Raw genomic sequence first — 16413 nt, forward strand, 5'->3', positions numbered from 1 at the left:
GCACAAACAAGCAAATCTGTCCCCGGCCACAGACTCCAAAGTAGGAGGCAAAAACCATTCCAGCACCTGTCTTGTCTGCGGGATGTAATCCATTGGTACGCTCAAATGCAACATTCCTTATTTCCCTATAGTAGGCACAGGCAGGGGGAAATCCAGTCAGTGCAACTTCCTGTTCCACTGGTCTGGAGCATCTTCCCCCTGCATGTGACCTGGGAGATGGGCATGGCTGACTCCATAATAGAGCCATCATGCAGCCATTTTCTCAGTCTGTTGTCTTGCTTCGCTTGCTCTCTTGCTTACTGTTCTCCTGCCGCCATTTTGTTCTGTTAATGTAATTCTGCTGTCTGCTGGCTCTCAGCCAGCAGCACATGAGTTTAGTCTCCATATGAGATGAACTCACTGTCTGTGTAAATACTAAGTAAAGCCTGCCTTTCAGGGACCAAATCGTGAACCGAAATGTGAGTAAACTTTTTGTTACTTTACTCAGAAAGACTCTTGTGTCTTATGTTTTTATGCATATTGTATTATTCATATAATGTTAGCTGCTCTGAGCCTGACTCCGGCCGGGGAAGGTGGTGTACAAATAATAATAATAATAATAATAATAATAATAAGGGTCAAATGGGACACCAGGAAATAATCTTAACTAAGAGATTCAACGGGACGCGGGTGGCGCTGTGGGTAAAATCTCAGTGCCTAGGACTTGCCGATCGTATGGTCGGCGGTTCGAATCCCCTCGGTGGGGTGAGCTCCCGTCTTTCGGTCCCAGCTCCTGCCCACCTAGCAGTTCGAAAAGTGCAAGTAGATAAATAGGTGCCGCTGTATAGCGGGAAGGTAAACGGCGTTTCCGTGTGCTGCGCTGGTGCTGGCTCACGAGAGCAGCTTCGTCACGCTGGCTACGTGACCCAGAAGTGTCTCTGGACAGCGCTGGCTCCCGGCCTCTTAAGTGAGATGAGGGCACAACCCTAGAGTCGGACATGACTGGCCCGTACGGGCAGGTGTACCTTTACCTTTACCTTAAGAGATTCAAACGAATCTGCAAACTAGCTTCCAGCTATATTGAGGGGAATTTGCTCTGCTACATCACTTCACTAGCATGAGTGAGGGAGGGATAATACTTATGCAATACATCCTTTCCTACTATTCTTAACATTCCCACATTGTCAGGAGAGAGAATGACTGCAGCCTCAGCTAGACGCTTCGCTCACCAGCTCCGTCAGGAGTGATTGTTCCCAGCTTCACGGCCAACGGGTAGCCCGTTTCCCGGTAATGTTCCACTGCGTGGTTGTTGCCCCCGCTGCCGTCAAAGTAGCGTCGTCCACACAAGATGGAGCCATCGGTCATGTTGAGCCACAGGTTCTCGCGCATGTCGCACTTGCTGCACTTCCAGCCACTGCCAATGGAAACAGGTGGGGGATAAGCGACTTCTCTCAGCCACTGCGACTTTCAGCACACCAGGAACAGGCAGGCAGGCAGCCATGTACAAGCATAGGCCCGGGCATAGGCACACACGCAAGCCTGTCTCCTTCCTGGAGAACTTGCGGGCTTGCATCCTAAGTGTGAGTGACTGCAGAGAAGGGGCAAAGGGCCTCAGGTGAGAGCAGGCAGGAAGACTTGGTAAGCGTCAATGGAGCTCCGCCCTTCCTCCCGCTACGGGACTAAGCAGAGGGATGGAGAAATATGAGCAGCCTGGGAGTCATTTGGACTCACAGCTGTCCATGAAGGCACAGGTCAATTCTGTGTCCAGGGCAGCTGTCTACCAAGCTCCACCTGGTACGCTGGCTGAGACCCTCCCTGCCCACAGACTGTCTTGCCAGACTGGTGCATGCTCTAGTTATCTCTCGTTTGGACTACTGCAATTCACTCTACGTAGGGATACCTTTGAAGGTGACCCGGAAACTACAACTCATCCAGAATGCAGCAGCTAGACTGGTGACTGGGAATGGCCGCCGGGACTACATAACACCAGTCCTGAGAGATCTGCATTGGCTCCCAGTACATTTCCAAGCACAATTCAAAGTGTTGGTGCTGACCTTTAAAGCCCTAAATGGCCTTGGCCCAGTATACCTGAAGGAGTGTCTCCACCCCCATCGTTCAGCCCGGACACTGAGGTCCAGCTCCGAGGGCCTTCTGGCGGTTCCCTCACTGCAAGAAGTGAGGTTACAGGGAATCAGGCAGAGGGTCTTCTCAGTAGTGGCGCCTGCCCTGTGGAACGCCCTCCCATCAGATGTCAAGGAAATAAACAATTATCTGACTTTGAGAAGACATATTCTGTTGGGAGCCACCCAGAGTAGCTAGGGAAACCCAGCCAGATGGGCGGGGTATAAATAAATAAATATTATTAGCTGTATTACTATGCCGAGACTTTGAAATCAAACTCACCAAGGAGGGATACGCACAGCATTCTGGAGCTGCTGCAGCGAGAAGGCGTGCCTTGACACACGCCGAACTTCCCCATCCCAGGCCTGCACCTCCTGCTTCCGCGAGGCAGAGTCTGCTGTCAGAATCGCTTCAATTGCACTGGAAATCTGAACGGCCAAGAGGAGAGGGTCAGCCTTCCAGTGTCTCCTAACCTACCCACCTTCATTGCACCTGCAGACAGAGTTCTGCCAAGGCACCTTGATACTTCCCCCCCGCCAAGCCCCAGTACTTGGCCTTTCTTCTGCCCCCAACAAACAATCCAGGACCCCCCCCCTCCGATGAAACAGAGAGCATACCCTGTCCTTGACCATATCTGGCAGACCCTCCAGTCCATCTCGAGGAATATCCAAGTGCTCTGGTAAAATGACTATTTTGACATATTCATCATATTCATATTTCTCCTCTGGGATGTCAAACCCACCTTCCACACCTGCCAAAAGAGAAGCATAACAGCAGCAAATTAGAGGTGCAAGAGACAACATGATAAGATCAGGAAGCAGAAGTCTGAGCCAAACACCAAACTCCACATCATCGAAGCCCCCAGCTTAGGACATGTATGATCTAACAGGGAATGGGAAATATCAGCTTCCCTGCAGTCTTTACTACTGGGAAAACTGTAGCCCAAATATATGCAAGGACTTCATCCTCAGGGTACCAGAGAGGAGCAGGGATAGTTGCTTACCAATAGCTAGACGCGTCGGTTTCTTCCTAGGAGGATCTCCAGAGCTGGAGTTGGTATCTTCTTCTTTCTGGAGCAGAGTCAAGAGGGAGGTAGTTAGGAAGCCATCCCAAAGACTGGGCCACAGCCCACAAGGCAGTAGCCATTGGGCCCTGGAATTTCTTCCCCTGCTCATAAAGTTAAACACGTGAACCCCACTTTCTCAGCTCAAGCAGTTCAAGCGCATAAGGTAGAAAGCCAGCTATTCTTACCAACTTGCGTGTCTTCTTAAGATGTAGATAAACTCGCTGACCTGTTTTCTCAAAATGTTTCCCCACATATTGCTTTCCAAAGCCCAGGAATGTGTTCATGCAAATATACAAGCCTCCATCAGACTCCTGTAGAATAGAAATACGAGGACATTCAACAGGTATGGGGGTTGAGGGGTTGTTGATGAATCTGCAGCGCTGTGAGTAATACAACTTTTTTTTTTGAAACAACAATATCACAAAGATTCTATGCCCCCAAAAGCTAAAAGCCCACAGCCTAAGGTATCCAAATGTATTCCATCTGCAAGTCTCTTGTTTTTAACAATTTCTTAAAGATTCCAGGCTCTTTGCCACACAACTTCCAAGCGCATCTGTGCAATCTTCAGGAAGCTGAGTTCTACACCCAACACTACATTCTGTGTTGTTGTTTTTCTGCACTTCAGAATTGGGGCCTAAAGGCAGCCCAGTCTACAAACTGCATTTGAAAACCAAATCCAGCCTACAAACCAAGCTGCACAGTCTGCACTGGAGTGGACCAGATTCTACAAGCGGGGAAATCAAATGTTTGCATGTCCTCCCCCCGCCCAGTTTAAATTAAAAGCCTGCACAGTTAAGTGTGCCAGTGAGAAGGCTAGACTGAAACCATTGTGCCAACATACCAGCTTGACATGTGCATGGCAAATTTGAAGTGGAACATCATTCAAGCCATTCAAACTGAAGTGGTTCAAATGAGAAGTCTACGTCACGTTTTGTCCCTTGTCTTTAATATGGAGGATTTCCAGGTTTGAGGCATTTTCGCTTGTCACAGGGTGCGAGGCTGCTTCCTCTCTTTCAGTTATCATTTTCCGTAGCCTACCCAGCCAATGATGTTTTGGAGACAGAGGAACCAGAATCACACACACAGTATTCCAAGGTTGAGTTCATATAAAACAAATCATATCAAAGTGTGAACACACAAATGTATTCAGAGGAAAAATCGCAGCCGCTTTTGTTCTGCCTCCGGTCCTCCTGCTGCTGAAATACCCGTTACCAGTAGCTAAGTCACGGTTTGTCTTAGTGTTATGTTTGAACTAGGGCTTGTGGTTTGTATCCCTCAGACAAACCACCAGCAGTTAGTGAAGAACATACCTTGGCTGCAGCTTGTGATTTGTGTGGAGCAAGACAAACCAGGAGCCCAGCTTAACACTTAAAACTAAGCCAAACCATGGCTTTGATCTGGGTAGCTCAGCAGCAGCAGAACTGAGGGAGAAGCAAAGCAGCTGTGAATTTGGCTGTGAGTACCCACACACTCGTACGTTCATGCTTAGCTATGGTCTGGTTTAGTGCCTAAATGTGAGTGTGAGCACGCAATAGATTCATGCAGTGATTTGATACTTGCTATTAATTATTATTTTTAAACACTTCCTGAGACATCAAAGACCCAAGGAAAAAGCTTAAAGTTTTGAGTAAAGCGTAACTATGAAGATCGAGCAAGAGACAGGTCATTTGGTGTGCTCTTCTGCATTGCCTTTTACCCCTGTGTAACTCGATAAAGATCAGGGCTGGTTTACAATTGTCAGTCTTGTTTAGATGCCTATTTGGACATATGAACTGCATATATTAATCTATTCATTTAAGTTACAAATGATGGGATATTTTTGTTGTTATTGTTAGCCTATGATTTTTCTATCCTCCCCCTCTCCCTGGTTATATTTGCATTTTTTTTATTTATTTCATGGACCGGCTTTCTGCAGAGGTTAAGGATGCTACTCAAGGCAGATCGGTTGTCGATCCATTTTTCTTCCAATTCCACAAATCCCAGCATGGCCAGACACTCGCTCAAGATGAACCAGCCTCCTGGGCATCTTTGCTCCCAGGAATGTGGCAGGCAGATAAAGAGCAGCAGGGAAGGGAGAAGAGATGGAGCTGATCTTTGGAGAAGAGCCTTACCAGACTCTCTTTCAGGCCAAGCAGTCTCTGTGCTATCACAATCATTCTGTGTCGGAGAGAAAGTTGCCAGTCTACTCCTATATTCCTGGTTTCTGCTTGCTGAGTAATAGTTGCTGTCTGGCTCCTTATGCAGCTGTGCTCCACCCTCAAACATCTGACCTGCTGCCAGGAATCACCCTCCTTAGGCAGACGCTGGACTGCAAGCCTCCCTCCCTCCTGTGGTCTAGGCTGCTTTTACTGTCCAGGAAGCAGTACAATATTCATCTCAGTGAACAACCAGTGCTCTCCCCTTTTATCCTTGCTGACTGGGTGTGTATCCAGCGTTAAAAAATCAGATATATAAGCTGAGTGCCAAATGGATTCTTAAACCAAGGTTGCAGACGTCAAAACAGAAAGTCCAGTTGCTATCTGGGGACAAGGAGGAGGAGGAGGAGGAGGAGGAGGAGTTTGGATTTGATATCCCGCCTTTCACTCCCTTTAAGGAGTCTTAAAGCGGCTCACATTCTCCTTTCCCTTCCTCCCCCACAACAAACACTCTGTGAGGTGAGTGGGGCTGAGAGACTTCAAAGAAGTGTGACTGGCCCAAGGTCACCCAGCAGCTGCAGGTGGAGGAGCGGAGACGCGAACCCGGTTTCCCAGATTACGAGACTACCGCTCTTAACCACTACACCACACTGGCGCTTAAGTCTTATCTGTTAAATGATGGACTGAATGCGATTATCATTTAAACATCTGGCTAGTTCAGATGGCAACCTTGAGCCAGGTTAAGAACTTCTGAGAGCTTAAAGAAGAAAAGTCTCTTGATTCAGGGACAGTCCACATATATAGTCCTATTCCTACCTCTTTTTTTTCTTAATGGTGACTGCTCCTGTTCAGGCTGCACAGAAAAAGTATTTTGGTTCCAGAAATTCATTCTGATTGTGCAGAAAATAAAATATGATAGAATTCTAAAGGCTGGGGGAGTAGTGTGTGAAAACAGGCAAGATCTAAGGATCCCCAGGCATGCACCTCCAGCTGGTGGAGACATCAGGTGCCACCCTGGCGCCCAGGCATCTTCACTTGGCTGCAAATGGTCAAAAGCCAGATGCAGAATGTGCCTGGCTAATTTCGAACATCGGGTGTGTCCTCATTAAAAAACTTTTGATCCGGTTATTGCAATAAATCCTAATCAATTGGTGAAGCTGAACCTGGGGAAGAACGTCTGTTGAATAGAAAGAATATGCGGGATTTTTTACAACTTGTAAAAGTTGGTTTTAAATTAATTGGATAATTCCGACAGTTAAAACAGTGAACCGAGTAACAGGCACAGCGCTAGATTTTCTGAACACATCCTCCAATAGCAGTTTGTATTAGGCACCATGAAAACACCCAAAGCTGGATAAATCTCAAGTAGCTGCTGTTTCTCAAACTCTTCCCTGCAAGGTAGAACATGGTTTGAAGTGCGTGTGGTGAAGCATCCCTATTCTGAGATCGAACATTTTCTTTACATTAATTCTTAAAAGCAGATCAGTCTTTTTATTATAGGATGTTTGATTCCAAATCTACCTATGGACAGTACTGCTGCATATCATTTTCAGGAAATTTGGGTCCATGTGCAAGATTGTAATGGGCAATAGTAGAAATATGGCATTCAAGTCCTTTCTGGGATTGAGATTTAATGTAGTGTTAAACTCAAACATAGCAGACAACAGCACCTGTTTCTGAAAGAATACAGATTTTTATTTAATATAATCCCATCAAGATGCATGGTGCTTTAAAACAGTATAACATGTAGGTATTGACCATTGTCACCTAGATTCCAAATTACAGATAAGGAGGCCTTGAAACCAACTGCTCGAGACAGATTTTGTGAGATCTGAATGCTTATCCCTATCTTGACAATACGTGGGGCATTAGTTCTGTACTGAATGCGAACAACATGCCAAATGATAGACATCATCCTGTCAGTGTCAAAAATCACTCTACAGCCATCTTTTGATGACACAGGGCTTTTCCTGATGACTGCCAGCTAGTCTCAAATGCACTTTTTCTGATCATGTTTGTTGTGAAGGATTCATTATGTCTCCCCAGAATTTCTGTCGCAGGAATGTCATATTTTCACAAGACTCAAACTGCAACACACTGTTGCTGGGAAATTGTTATTATTTCCCCAGCTAGTAGAAACAATCTATGCTTGGAGAGGCCTGGAATGTGATAATGCAAATGAGAACCTGTCAGACAGGGTCCCCAAAGCTGCCAATTATTGCAACCAAACAGCCCTAGTCAAGTGCCTCAAACAGTCCCTTCCTACCCATTTGTAGAGGTTTGTGGGGAGCGAAGAAAAAGGAAGCTACTCGCCTGTTGTTTAGAAGAGACTCATTCTTCTGGCCCATCTAGTCTAGCACACTGTTCTCACAGTGGCCAGCCCATATGCCCAAGCTGATCTTTCAAGGAGACGCTCCTGGTCGTTCCATGACCAGCGGATTGCCAGTTGGTGCCAACATGAAAGCAAGCCATCTCTGTAACTGTTCCCACCCTCTGGAATGCCCACCTTTAGGCAATTTGTGAAATGGAGGCAGTAATGACCTCAGAGCACTAAACATACACGTTTACCGACACTCTCCATGACTCTTAATTTCTGTTTTGTACACTGCTCAGCTTTATCTGTGATATACTGTTGTGTTCAGTTTATATCTATTTCTTAAGAAATTACATTGAATGCAGTGTTATTTTTAAAATCATTTTTATATAAGCTACTTAAGAGATTTCTTTTCATTGTTGCTATTACATAGAATCATAGGTTCGTCTTTTACATCTTTAGACACCAGACGAAAATGTTCCTCTTCAACCAGATCTTTGACCGATCAACATTCTATGTCCTTTTAAACGTGTTTGGACAGGGAAGGTATTGGTTTGTTTCGTTCTTGTTTTTATTATTTATTTTGTGTTCTTGGTCTGTATTTTTAGACTGTGAAACACCCTGAGATCTTTAGATGAAGGGCGGTATACAAATTTAATAAATTTAATAAATTACTACAGTGGTACCTCGGGTTAAGTACATAATTCGTTCCGGAGGTCCGTTCTTAACCTGAAACAGTTCTTAACCTAAAGCACCACTTTAGCTAATGGGGCCTCCTGCTGCTGCCACGTAGCCGGAGTCCGATTTCTGTTCTTATCCTGAAGCAAAGTTCTTAACCTGAAGCACTATTTCTGGGTTAGTGGAGTCTGTAACCTGAAGCATAGGTAACCCGAGGTACCACTGTAACAGAATCGTATAGCTGGAAGGGGTCATGAGAGCCATCTTCTAGTCTAGCCCCCTGAGATGTGGGAATCTTTTGCCCAAATTCGGCTTGAACCTGCAACCCTGAGATTTAAGAGCCTCGTGCTCTACCGACTGAACGATCCCTGCTTACTATAAGTTGTGTGTGTGGTTGTTATATAATGAAAATCAATCAAATTTTTTTTAAAAAAACTATGAAAAGAAAAACAAAACAAATAAACAAGCAAAAAGACCTCGGATACCAGAGGCTCAGGACCTCGTCGCATCAATCCCATGTAAAAGGTGTGGCCGCTGAGCCAGTGATGCAGCACACGTGCGATTCGAAATTGAGAGGCCTGACGTTGCCCTTTCTCCCCGCCCCAAAGGACCTCGGGATTTGCAGTTTTCTAGGGGGGTCGCCGCCGCCAAGCACACAGACAAGAGGGACTCCGTTTCCCAGCATGCCCCGCCCGGATAGTTCCAGAGACTTCAGTAGTCCAGCGAAGCGCAGCCGTACAGCCGGCAGCCGGGCGCGAGAACTACAGCTCCCAGCATGCCGCGCGCGCCCCCCTCAGCTTCGAAGCGGCCCGGCCTTGTATCTCTTCAGAACGGCCGAGGCGGCCTGTCAGAGGGATAAGGGGCCGGGAAAGCGGCGGGGTGGGGCGCCCGCAGGCAAGGCGCGGGCCTAAGCCAAGAGGAAGGCGGCGGTTCCCGCAGAACTACAATCCCCAGTAAGCCAAGCGTATTTCAAGCAACTGAAAACGGCAAAAGGTGACTGGGCCGCGGTGCCTGCTGGGACCTGTAGTGCTCTTTCGGCTCCCCGGCAGCAGGTTCGAAAGGGACGTCACGCCCTGGGAAAAATACAAGTCCCATGGTGCCTTGCGCCCGGCTACGCTAACCTCCTCCCCCCCACCCCGCTCCCACAGCCTGGGCGGCCGGAGTCTGCGGCGACAACGGGGGCTCCCTCCGGCGCCCGGCGCTTTCGTACGGGAGCTTACCGGGGTGTCGAAGGAGAAGGCGCACTCATCCTTATGGACGCGGTCTCCGGCCTTGGGGACCCGGATGGATGGCAGTACAGAGAGTAGCGCTTCACTCAGCTCCGCCATGACAGCTGCTTTTTCCGACTCCTCCCACAGCAAGGTCCCACCAATCAGAGAGCGACGTACCTCAGGCTCCACTAGCCAATGAGCACAGGCACGGAGACGAACGCTAGGACGCGCGGTGCTTTGTTTGGTTCGTCCTCCTCACCTACCTTCCCCCGCCTATCAGCGCTTTCGTTCTAAACGGACATCCTCCTGATCCAATAAAAATACTAGGTGCCCCTTTCGACAAATGGAAACGTTCGGTTTCTTTTTTTAAAACTCCGCCCAATAAGATTAGACTTCGAGGTATGCTATTGGGTGGTGGGCTTTTGTATTTGCCCGAATTAGCCAATAAAAAATCGTTGGTTCTGTGGCCCACCCTGTCTTATAGTTGATTGACAAACGCTCCACCAATAGAAGGCCACTATAGGACGGGCAACGCTTTCAGCTTTCCAGTTAAAAAAAAAGAGAGGGTGGGGAGAAGGAAGGGAGAAAACGGGATTGACGTCACCTTGAGCCGCTCCGCAGAGGGCTGCGAGTTGAGTGACGGGATCTGGAGCCATTCAGAGCTGCAGCGTGGCGGCTGTGGAGGGGAAGGCGGGAGATTCGAATTGCCTCCACCCGAGTTGGTCCTCAGAGCGTCGGACGGGCGAAAGAGAGTGAGTCGCACATAGCGGGGCCGTAACTCGGGTGTGGGAAGAAGGGCAGCCAGGATACCTGGCGACGGGGAAGGTGGCGAGGGACTTGGCGGGCTTAGCTGGGACTCGGGTGCGCAGAGGTCCCTGCAGGGAGAAAGCTAGCAGCTCAGGGAGAAGGCCCCCTTCCACCTGACAACTAGCCTTCTACCTGCAAGATTTATTCTTCTTATTATTGTTATTATCATGATCATTACTATCATTATTTATACCACGCCTTACCTAAACAAAATGGTATAAGGGTTTAAGCTATAAAGAACAGGCAAAAATTGATTTTGGAAAGAGAAGGAAAATTGGAGACATAATAGGTTGAAATATGCAAATATAAATGAGGTATGAAAGGGCTAGAATTTGCTGAATTTGATTTTGTATAGGGGAACACAGAGAGGGGAGGTGTGAGGAAGTCAAGAAAAGAAGGATAATAAGTTAAAAAAAATGGATCTTTTTTCTTGTTTTTGTCTTTGTTGTTTTTCTCTTTTTTCTTTGTGATGTTTGCTTTCTTTTGTTCTATCCCTCTTTTATTGTATAAAATCTCAATAAATATTTATTTAAAAAAAAAAATTATACCACGCCTTTTTCCCTGACAAGGACTTTAAGGTGGACTTTAGCAGATTAACATTATATGTCCTTTTTAAATGTTGTTGCAGGAGTGGGGTTATATGTTTGTTTTTATTGTGGATTATGCGTCCTCATATTGTTCAGTTCAGTTAGGTTGTGAACTGCCCTGGGATTTTCCAATGGAGGGCAGCATACAAATTTAATAAATACAGTGGTACCTCTGGTTAAGTACTTAATTCGTTCTGGAGGTCCGTACTTAACCTGAAACTGTTCTTAACCTGAAGCAGCACTTTAGCTCATGGGGCCTCCTGCTGCATCGCCGGAGCACGATTTGTCTTCTCATCCTGAAGCAAAGTTCTTAACCTGAAGCACTATTTCTGGGTTAGCGGAGTCTGTAACCTGAAGCATATGTAACCTGAGGTACCACTGTAATAATAATAGCAGGAACAGCTAAAGCATATTGGACGGGAATCATTAAAAAAAATTAATAGCATTAAATTATATTTTGTGTGTGTGTGTGTGTGTGTGTGTGTATGTATAATATGTATTGCTGGTTTTAATGTACAGTGGTACCTCGGGTTACATACACTTCAGGTTACAGACTCCGCTAACCCAGAAATAGTGCTTAAGGTTAAGAACTTTGCTTCAGGATGAGAACAGAAATTGGGCTCCGGCGGTGCGGCGGCAGCGGGAGGTCCATGAGCTAAAGTGGTGCTTCAGGTTAAGCACAGTTTCAGGTTAAGTACGGACCTCCGGAACAAATTAAGTACTTAACCCAAGGTACCACTGTATGTGTTTCGGGCGTAAAATATTCTGAGTTGCTGTGAATTGCTGTGGCCAAAAAAAAAAAAAAAAAGACTACTGGTGATAACATATGGTGACTTATATTAAGGTGTGTTCAGTCATGTGAGTCCCCTCCACCTGCAGTCTGAGGTGCTGCTACCCCTTCAGTGAGAGCCATATGGAATTTGAGAGGTTTCCACTGGGTGTTGTGGGAATGCTAATATCTTCCTCAGTATTTCCCCCTTGATTTATGCTGGCTGGCAATGCTATTTTTGCAGAAAAAGAGGTGCCGGAACCCACCATGAATTCTTCCCTTATTCTCTTATAATGGCAATGGCACCCACCTGAGAGGCACCGGAACTGAGTTCCAGCTGAAAAAAGCCCTTCTGGCTGGTAATCTAGATACCCCTTAAGGGAGACGGTGCCAGGAGTTCATAATGGCTTCTTCTATGCTTTCTTCATCCTGCAGTGCTTTGAGGTAGCAGGCCTCTTAAAACTGAGGTTAGCCTTTGATTTAGAATATTACGCTGTTGGTGACCCTTTTCCCGGATTGTAACTCAACATGTCGAGTGACTCTTCTTTCTACAGAAGTCTTGGTCAGCAGAAGAATTGCCTTGAGGAGTTGCTGTGTTCGCTGCCTGCTGTCATGGGGGCTTCCGAGAGCTCTCCAACAACACCCACCTGCAAGCCTCTGCTGAATAAGCACCTGCAACATGTTAGCGATCCACGATCACCTACAGCTGGGATCCTGAGAACTCCCATAGAGGTACAGGGAGACCTTGATGCCCATCTTTCAACACCTCTCTAAAGCGGCACGGCTTAGCATGTTGTCCCTTCCTCTTTCCCCATCCCCTTACTGTTATTTGTTCTTAATTCACACAGGCTGAGCCATGCTCATATTCATTGTTCCTTAGGTGGTAAGCTCCCCGCAAGCGAGTCCCCTGTCCGATCCAAAGGACGTTGGCTTGGTACCCAACAACCAGAATCTTAGCTGCGATCCTCGTTCCCCGACACCTGGTGTTTCGCGTACTCCCGTGAAACCTGTGGAGCCTGGTAAGTGGGGATGTGATGCCGAATAACCCTAATGAGCAGAGAAATGGGACCTTTGATTTTCCAGGCTTGAAAACTGCTGCTAGGCAGATTGGTTCCCAAGAACCATAGTGAACAATGTTGGCTGCTCTTTCCTGTCTTTGAGGAGAGAGCTGAGTGGACTCAGAGCCATCATCTGTTTAGGGAAATTTTTAATGTTTGATGTTTTATTGTGTTTTTAAATTCTGCTGGGAGCCATCCAGAGTGGCTGGGGAAACCCAGCCAGATGGACGGGGTATTAACAACAACCACGACAATATTATTATTATTATTATTATTATTATTATTATTATTATTATTATTATCTTGCCAAAGATGGCTCTGCTCTTGTTGTTGCCTCAAACTCGGAGGTGAAAACATGTGGTTTCTGCTGGAGGTTTATCAAAGATGTTTCTCCTGGCATAAGGTTTCACATTTATTTATTTGGTTTATGAGTCACATAAAAAAAGTACAGTGGTACCTCGGGTTACAGATGCTTCAGGTTACAGACTCCACTAACCCAGAAATAGTACCTCGGGTTAAGAACTTTGCTTCAGGATGAGAACAGAAATTGCACAGTGGCAGTGGGAGGCCCCATTAGCTAAAGTAGCATCTCAGGTTAAATTTCGGGTTAAGAATGGACTTCCAGAACCTGAGGTACCACAGTATTCTTAACCTGAGGTACCACAGTATTCTCTAGGCAAGATGCACAGCAAAAATAGGTGAAATTAAAACAAACCATACAACTCATATTCTCAGTTCTGTGATTTTCCGCCTTTCCAGACACCATAAACTGTTTAGTGAAGCAACTCAGCAGAGTCTTTGTAGCAGAGGACTTGGAGGGAGATATCTTTCTGGAGGAGTCTTGCCGTGAAAGCCAGAAGTCTGAAGCTGCCCTTGTGACAGAGGAGGCTCCCAGGGGAAAAGATTCTCCAGGAGAAGCATCCCAGGAGAGTCCCCTGTGGGCAGAGGAGAGAAATGAGCCACTGCCCTCCAACACTTCTGCTGCAGCTGCAACAAGAACAGCTCCCCCTGTCGGTGTTCTTCATCCAACAGGTAAGGCTTTGATCACTCCAGGCAGTGAGTGCCTCTAGTCAGTTGCTGTCATGGGCAGGTTGGATGCAGAGGAATGGGGGGAGGCACCAGCTGGGGAACCCCCCCAAGTGAAGGCGACTCAGAGCCCAGGAAGTGGCAGTGGGACAACAGTGGGTGGGAGGGAGAAGACTGGGAAGAGTGTCAGAAGCTGAAGAGGTAACATGGCTTAGTGAGCCGTGAGAGTCTGTGGCCGAGAGAAGTCCAGAATCAGAGGCGGATGCTGAACAGGAGAGTGGAATGAGGGAGATGAGGGGTCTCCCCCTCCTGCTGCAACATACTCCTCTCCACCTTTCTATCCCAGAACCAGAAGAGGCATGCAGAGGGTGGAGGTGAGGTTGGTTGGTTGCATGCAGGCGCAGTATCTGATCGCTTGGGGGGGGGGAACAAACCCCGGCGAGGAGGGGACTTAGGCAGCTGTGGGGAGGCAGGGACCCCCAGTCTCAGCAACTGCTTCATGGGGGCAAGAACTGCCAGAGATGAGTTGCTGTGCTTATTAGACCTGAAACTCCTTTGCAAACTGTGGCTAGCAAGAGTTAATTCCAACTTGCCTGGTGTGATTTACTGCTGGCTCACTCATGACAGCTCCTGTTCAGAGGGCAGTGAAGGAACAGGAATTTATGGGGGCAGTTGGGGTGGGGGCATAAGAATGTTTGTGTGTAAACGCACATTTTTGGGTGTGCAGTTGTAGCAGTGTAAGCTGGTGGTTACTGTGAAAGGTATGGGGGGAGCTAGTGCTGGCCCCACTCCTGTCAAACAGTGTCTCCCATGCATGCAATTTGCAAATCAGGCTTGGTTTAAAACTAAATGCTGGATATGATGAGGCAAGTGTTCCATTTCTGCCAGCTTCCTCTTGGGAGACCCCTGCCCCAAAGGGGAAATGGAGGAACACAGTGCAAGCTGCTGGCTGGCTGGCGCAGCTAAATGTGCTCTCATCTATCTGGTTGTGTGTCCCAGACCATGTGGAGGTGGAGAAGGGGTGTGTCAAAGCTCTTGCGCTTCCATTTTGAGGAATTGTAGAGTTGCCGAGGGTCATCTAGTCCAACCCGCTGCAATGCATGAATGCTGCATGCTAAGTTTTCATTGATTTGTTCTCTGCCCTTTTCTTTCCAAGGGAGCAGAACGACAAGGCACAGAGCCAGCAGCAAGATACTGGCAATGTCAACAGGTGCTGGACGTTCTCCCCTAAGTGTCTTGCAGGATGACAATTCCCCGAATTCCCTCGCTTCTCATCAGGTGATGTATGGGGAAGGAAGTCTCTCTCTACATTTCCACTGACCATAAAAAGCTAGGAGCTCTGACACCCCTCTGCTGTATTTCTGGGGCTTGGATTCTCAGTTTCAGCAGCTGGAGCAGAACTGATTGCTTGATGCCTCTTCCATCCTATTAGTTTTGTTATAGTCCCTCCAGCTTCAAGTGAGATTGTGTATATAGTTTTTGAAACACCATTGGAAAAGCCTGCAAAACTCTCTTAAACCTCTGGAAACCCTTTGGAAAAAACCAGCAGCACTTGCCAGATGCCAAACTCCACCACAATTGCCCCCTCCAAACTTCCTTGTTTAAACTTCACACAGACCTCAATGATTGGTGTAAGGGCTCCTGGGATTCCTAGGTGCTGTTTTTGCACATTTTTTTGTTTTTACCTTTCTGGGCTCCTTTTGCCATTTTAAAAGTCACATCCGCAGCCATGCATCAACTGACTGAGTGTAAATTGGGTTGTCGCCTGTACTTTTCTTCCTAAAACTCAAATGAGTTCTAAGGCACAAAATAAGAGGCCACCACAACTGGGGGATAAAATCTCACCACCTTTACTGTCTAGCTAGACCCTGGCCTCTTCTGACGGGGGAAGCACAACAGGAGAAATGAGGCTGGTGTGTGTTTCTGTGTCTGTTTGCACAGAAACACACTGAGTTCTTGACCTTTTCTCTCTCACTGGATATCTTTTCATGGGAAGAATTTTATTAAAACTTGTAAATGCCCTCTGTCCCAACTTGTCACTGGTTGTTCCTATCTGGGGGTGGGAGCATTTGTGTGCACTGGTGTCTCTCCCACTCCCCATCTCAACATGGCAACATCTCGTTTTTCCTTCTCTTCAGAGTAAGAGGCGACCGTCAGCGACCGATAACCAAGGAGAGCGCAAGGAAGGCGTGTTAAATTCTGGACGGGGCTTCAAAACAGGCATCTACAGCTGGGATTCCTTGAACAAAGAGAATCAGCGTCATTTGGTTGAAAACTAGTCTCCTTCAGATGCTCCAGGAATTCCTGGGCCCTGGAAGCTGCAGGAAGGAATCTCTGAAGACTCGAGGATTGTGGCCCTATCGTGGGAAATACAGCCTTTGCCTCCCTGCTAACTGGTTTTCCTCTCACTGCTTCTGTTCTCGGTAAAGGAGTCGCTCTTTATATAGTTCTCTCATCTCTGGCTTCATATTTATGTTTTATCTTGTACAGACTCTAGTAGGTAGCTTACCTTCTGAAATGTCTTTGCTGCTATCAACTTTCTGTGTTTTCTGTCTTGTGTGGAAAATAAACTTTCGCTTTTGATTGAGACAGCGGCTCTTTGGTATTTTGCAACCTGCTGGGAGGGAGGCTAGTGAACTATGCTGTTTTTTGTTGGAAGAGT

At 47.0% G+C, this 16413-nt stretch overlaps 2 protein-coding genes across 3 annotated transcripts in view; one reads left to right on the forward strand and one right to left on the reverse strand.

Annotated features, from left to right (window-relative positions):
• The window catches only part of USP5 (ubiquitin specific peptidase 5), a 28341-nt gene extending 18571 nt beyond the window's left edge, over positions 1–9770 (reverse strand). The window contains exons 1-6 of one of the 2 annotated variants that reach the window (XM_083718764.1): positions 9514–9770; positions 3352–3477; positions 3104–3170; positions 2718–2851; positions 2383–2528; positions 1209–1393 (exon numbers count right to left, since the gene is read on the reverse strand). In XM_083718764.1, coding sequence (XP_083574890.1) covers positions 1209–1393; positions 2383–2528; positions 2718–2851; positions 3104–3170; positions 3352–3477; positions 9514–9621 — 766 coding nt within the window. In that variant the 5' untranslated portion in view covers positions 9622–9770. The remainder of the gene's footprint in view (positions 1–1208; positions 1394–2382; positions 2529–2717; positions 2852–3103; positions 3171–3351; positions 3478–9513) is intronic. The other variant, XM_083718765.1, reaches the window with a different exon arrangement.
• Positions 9771–10073: 303 nt separating this feature from the next.
• On the forward strand, positions 10074–16340 carry CDCA3 (cell division cycle associated 3). Its single transcript, XM_083719795.1, has 6 exons — positions 10074–10256; positions 12222–12399; positions 12548–12686; positions 13485–13757; positions 14908–15029; positions 15890–16340. Exons 2-6 carry the CDS (start codon positions 12280–12282, stop codon positions 16028–16030), a joined length of 795 nt encoding a protein of 264 aa, XP_083575921.1. The 5' UTR covers positions 10074–10256; positions 12222–12279; the 3' UTR covers positions 16031–16340.
• The last annotated feature ends 73 nt before the right edge of the window (positions 16341–16413 follow it).

Source organism: Podarcis gaigeae (assembly GCF_964106915.1).
Source record: "Podarcis gaigeae genome assembly, chromosome: 17".
Taxonomy (NCBI): Eukaryota; Metazoa; Chordata; class Lepidosauria; order Squamata; family Lacertidae; genus Podarcis; species Podarcis gaigeae.

Bases quoted from the DNA above. Each gene is read 5' to 3' on its own strand.
- CDCA3 (XM_083719795.1), top strand. From the start codon at position 12,280: ATGGGGGCTTCCGAGAGCTCTCCAACAACACCCACCTGCAAGCCTCTG. The intron at 12,400-12,547 runs GTACAGGGAGAC...ATTGTTCCTTAG, and splicing joins TCCTGAGAACTCCCATAGAG to GTGGTAAGCTCCCCGCAAGC. The intron at 12,687-13,484 runs GTAAGTGGGGAT...CCGCCTTTCCAG, and splicing joins CGTGAAACCTGTGGAGCCTG to ACACCATAAACTGTTTAGTG.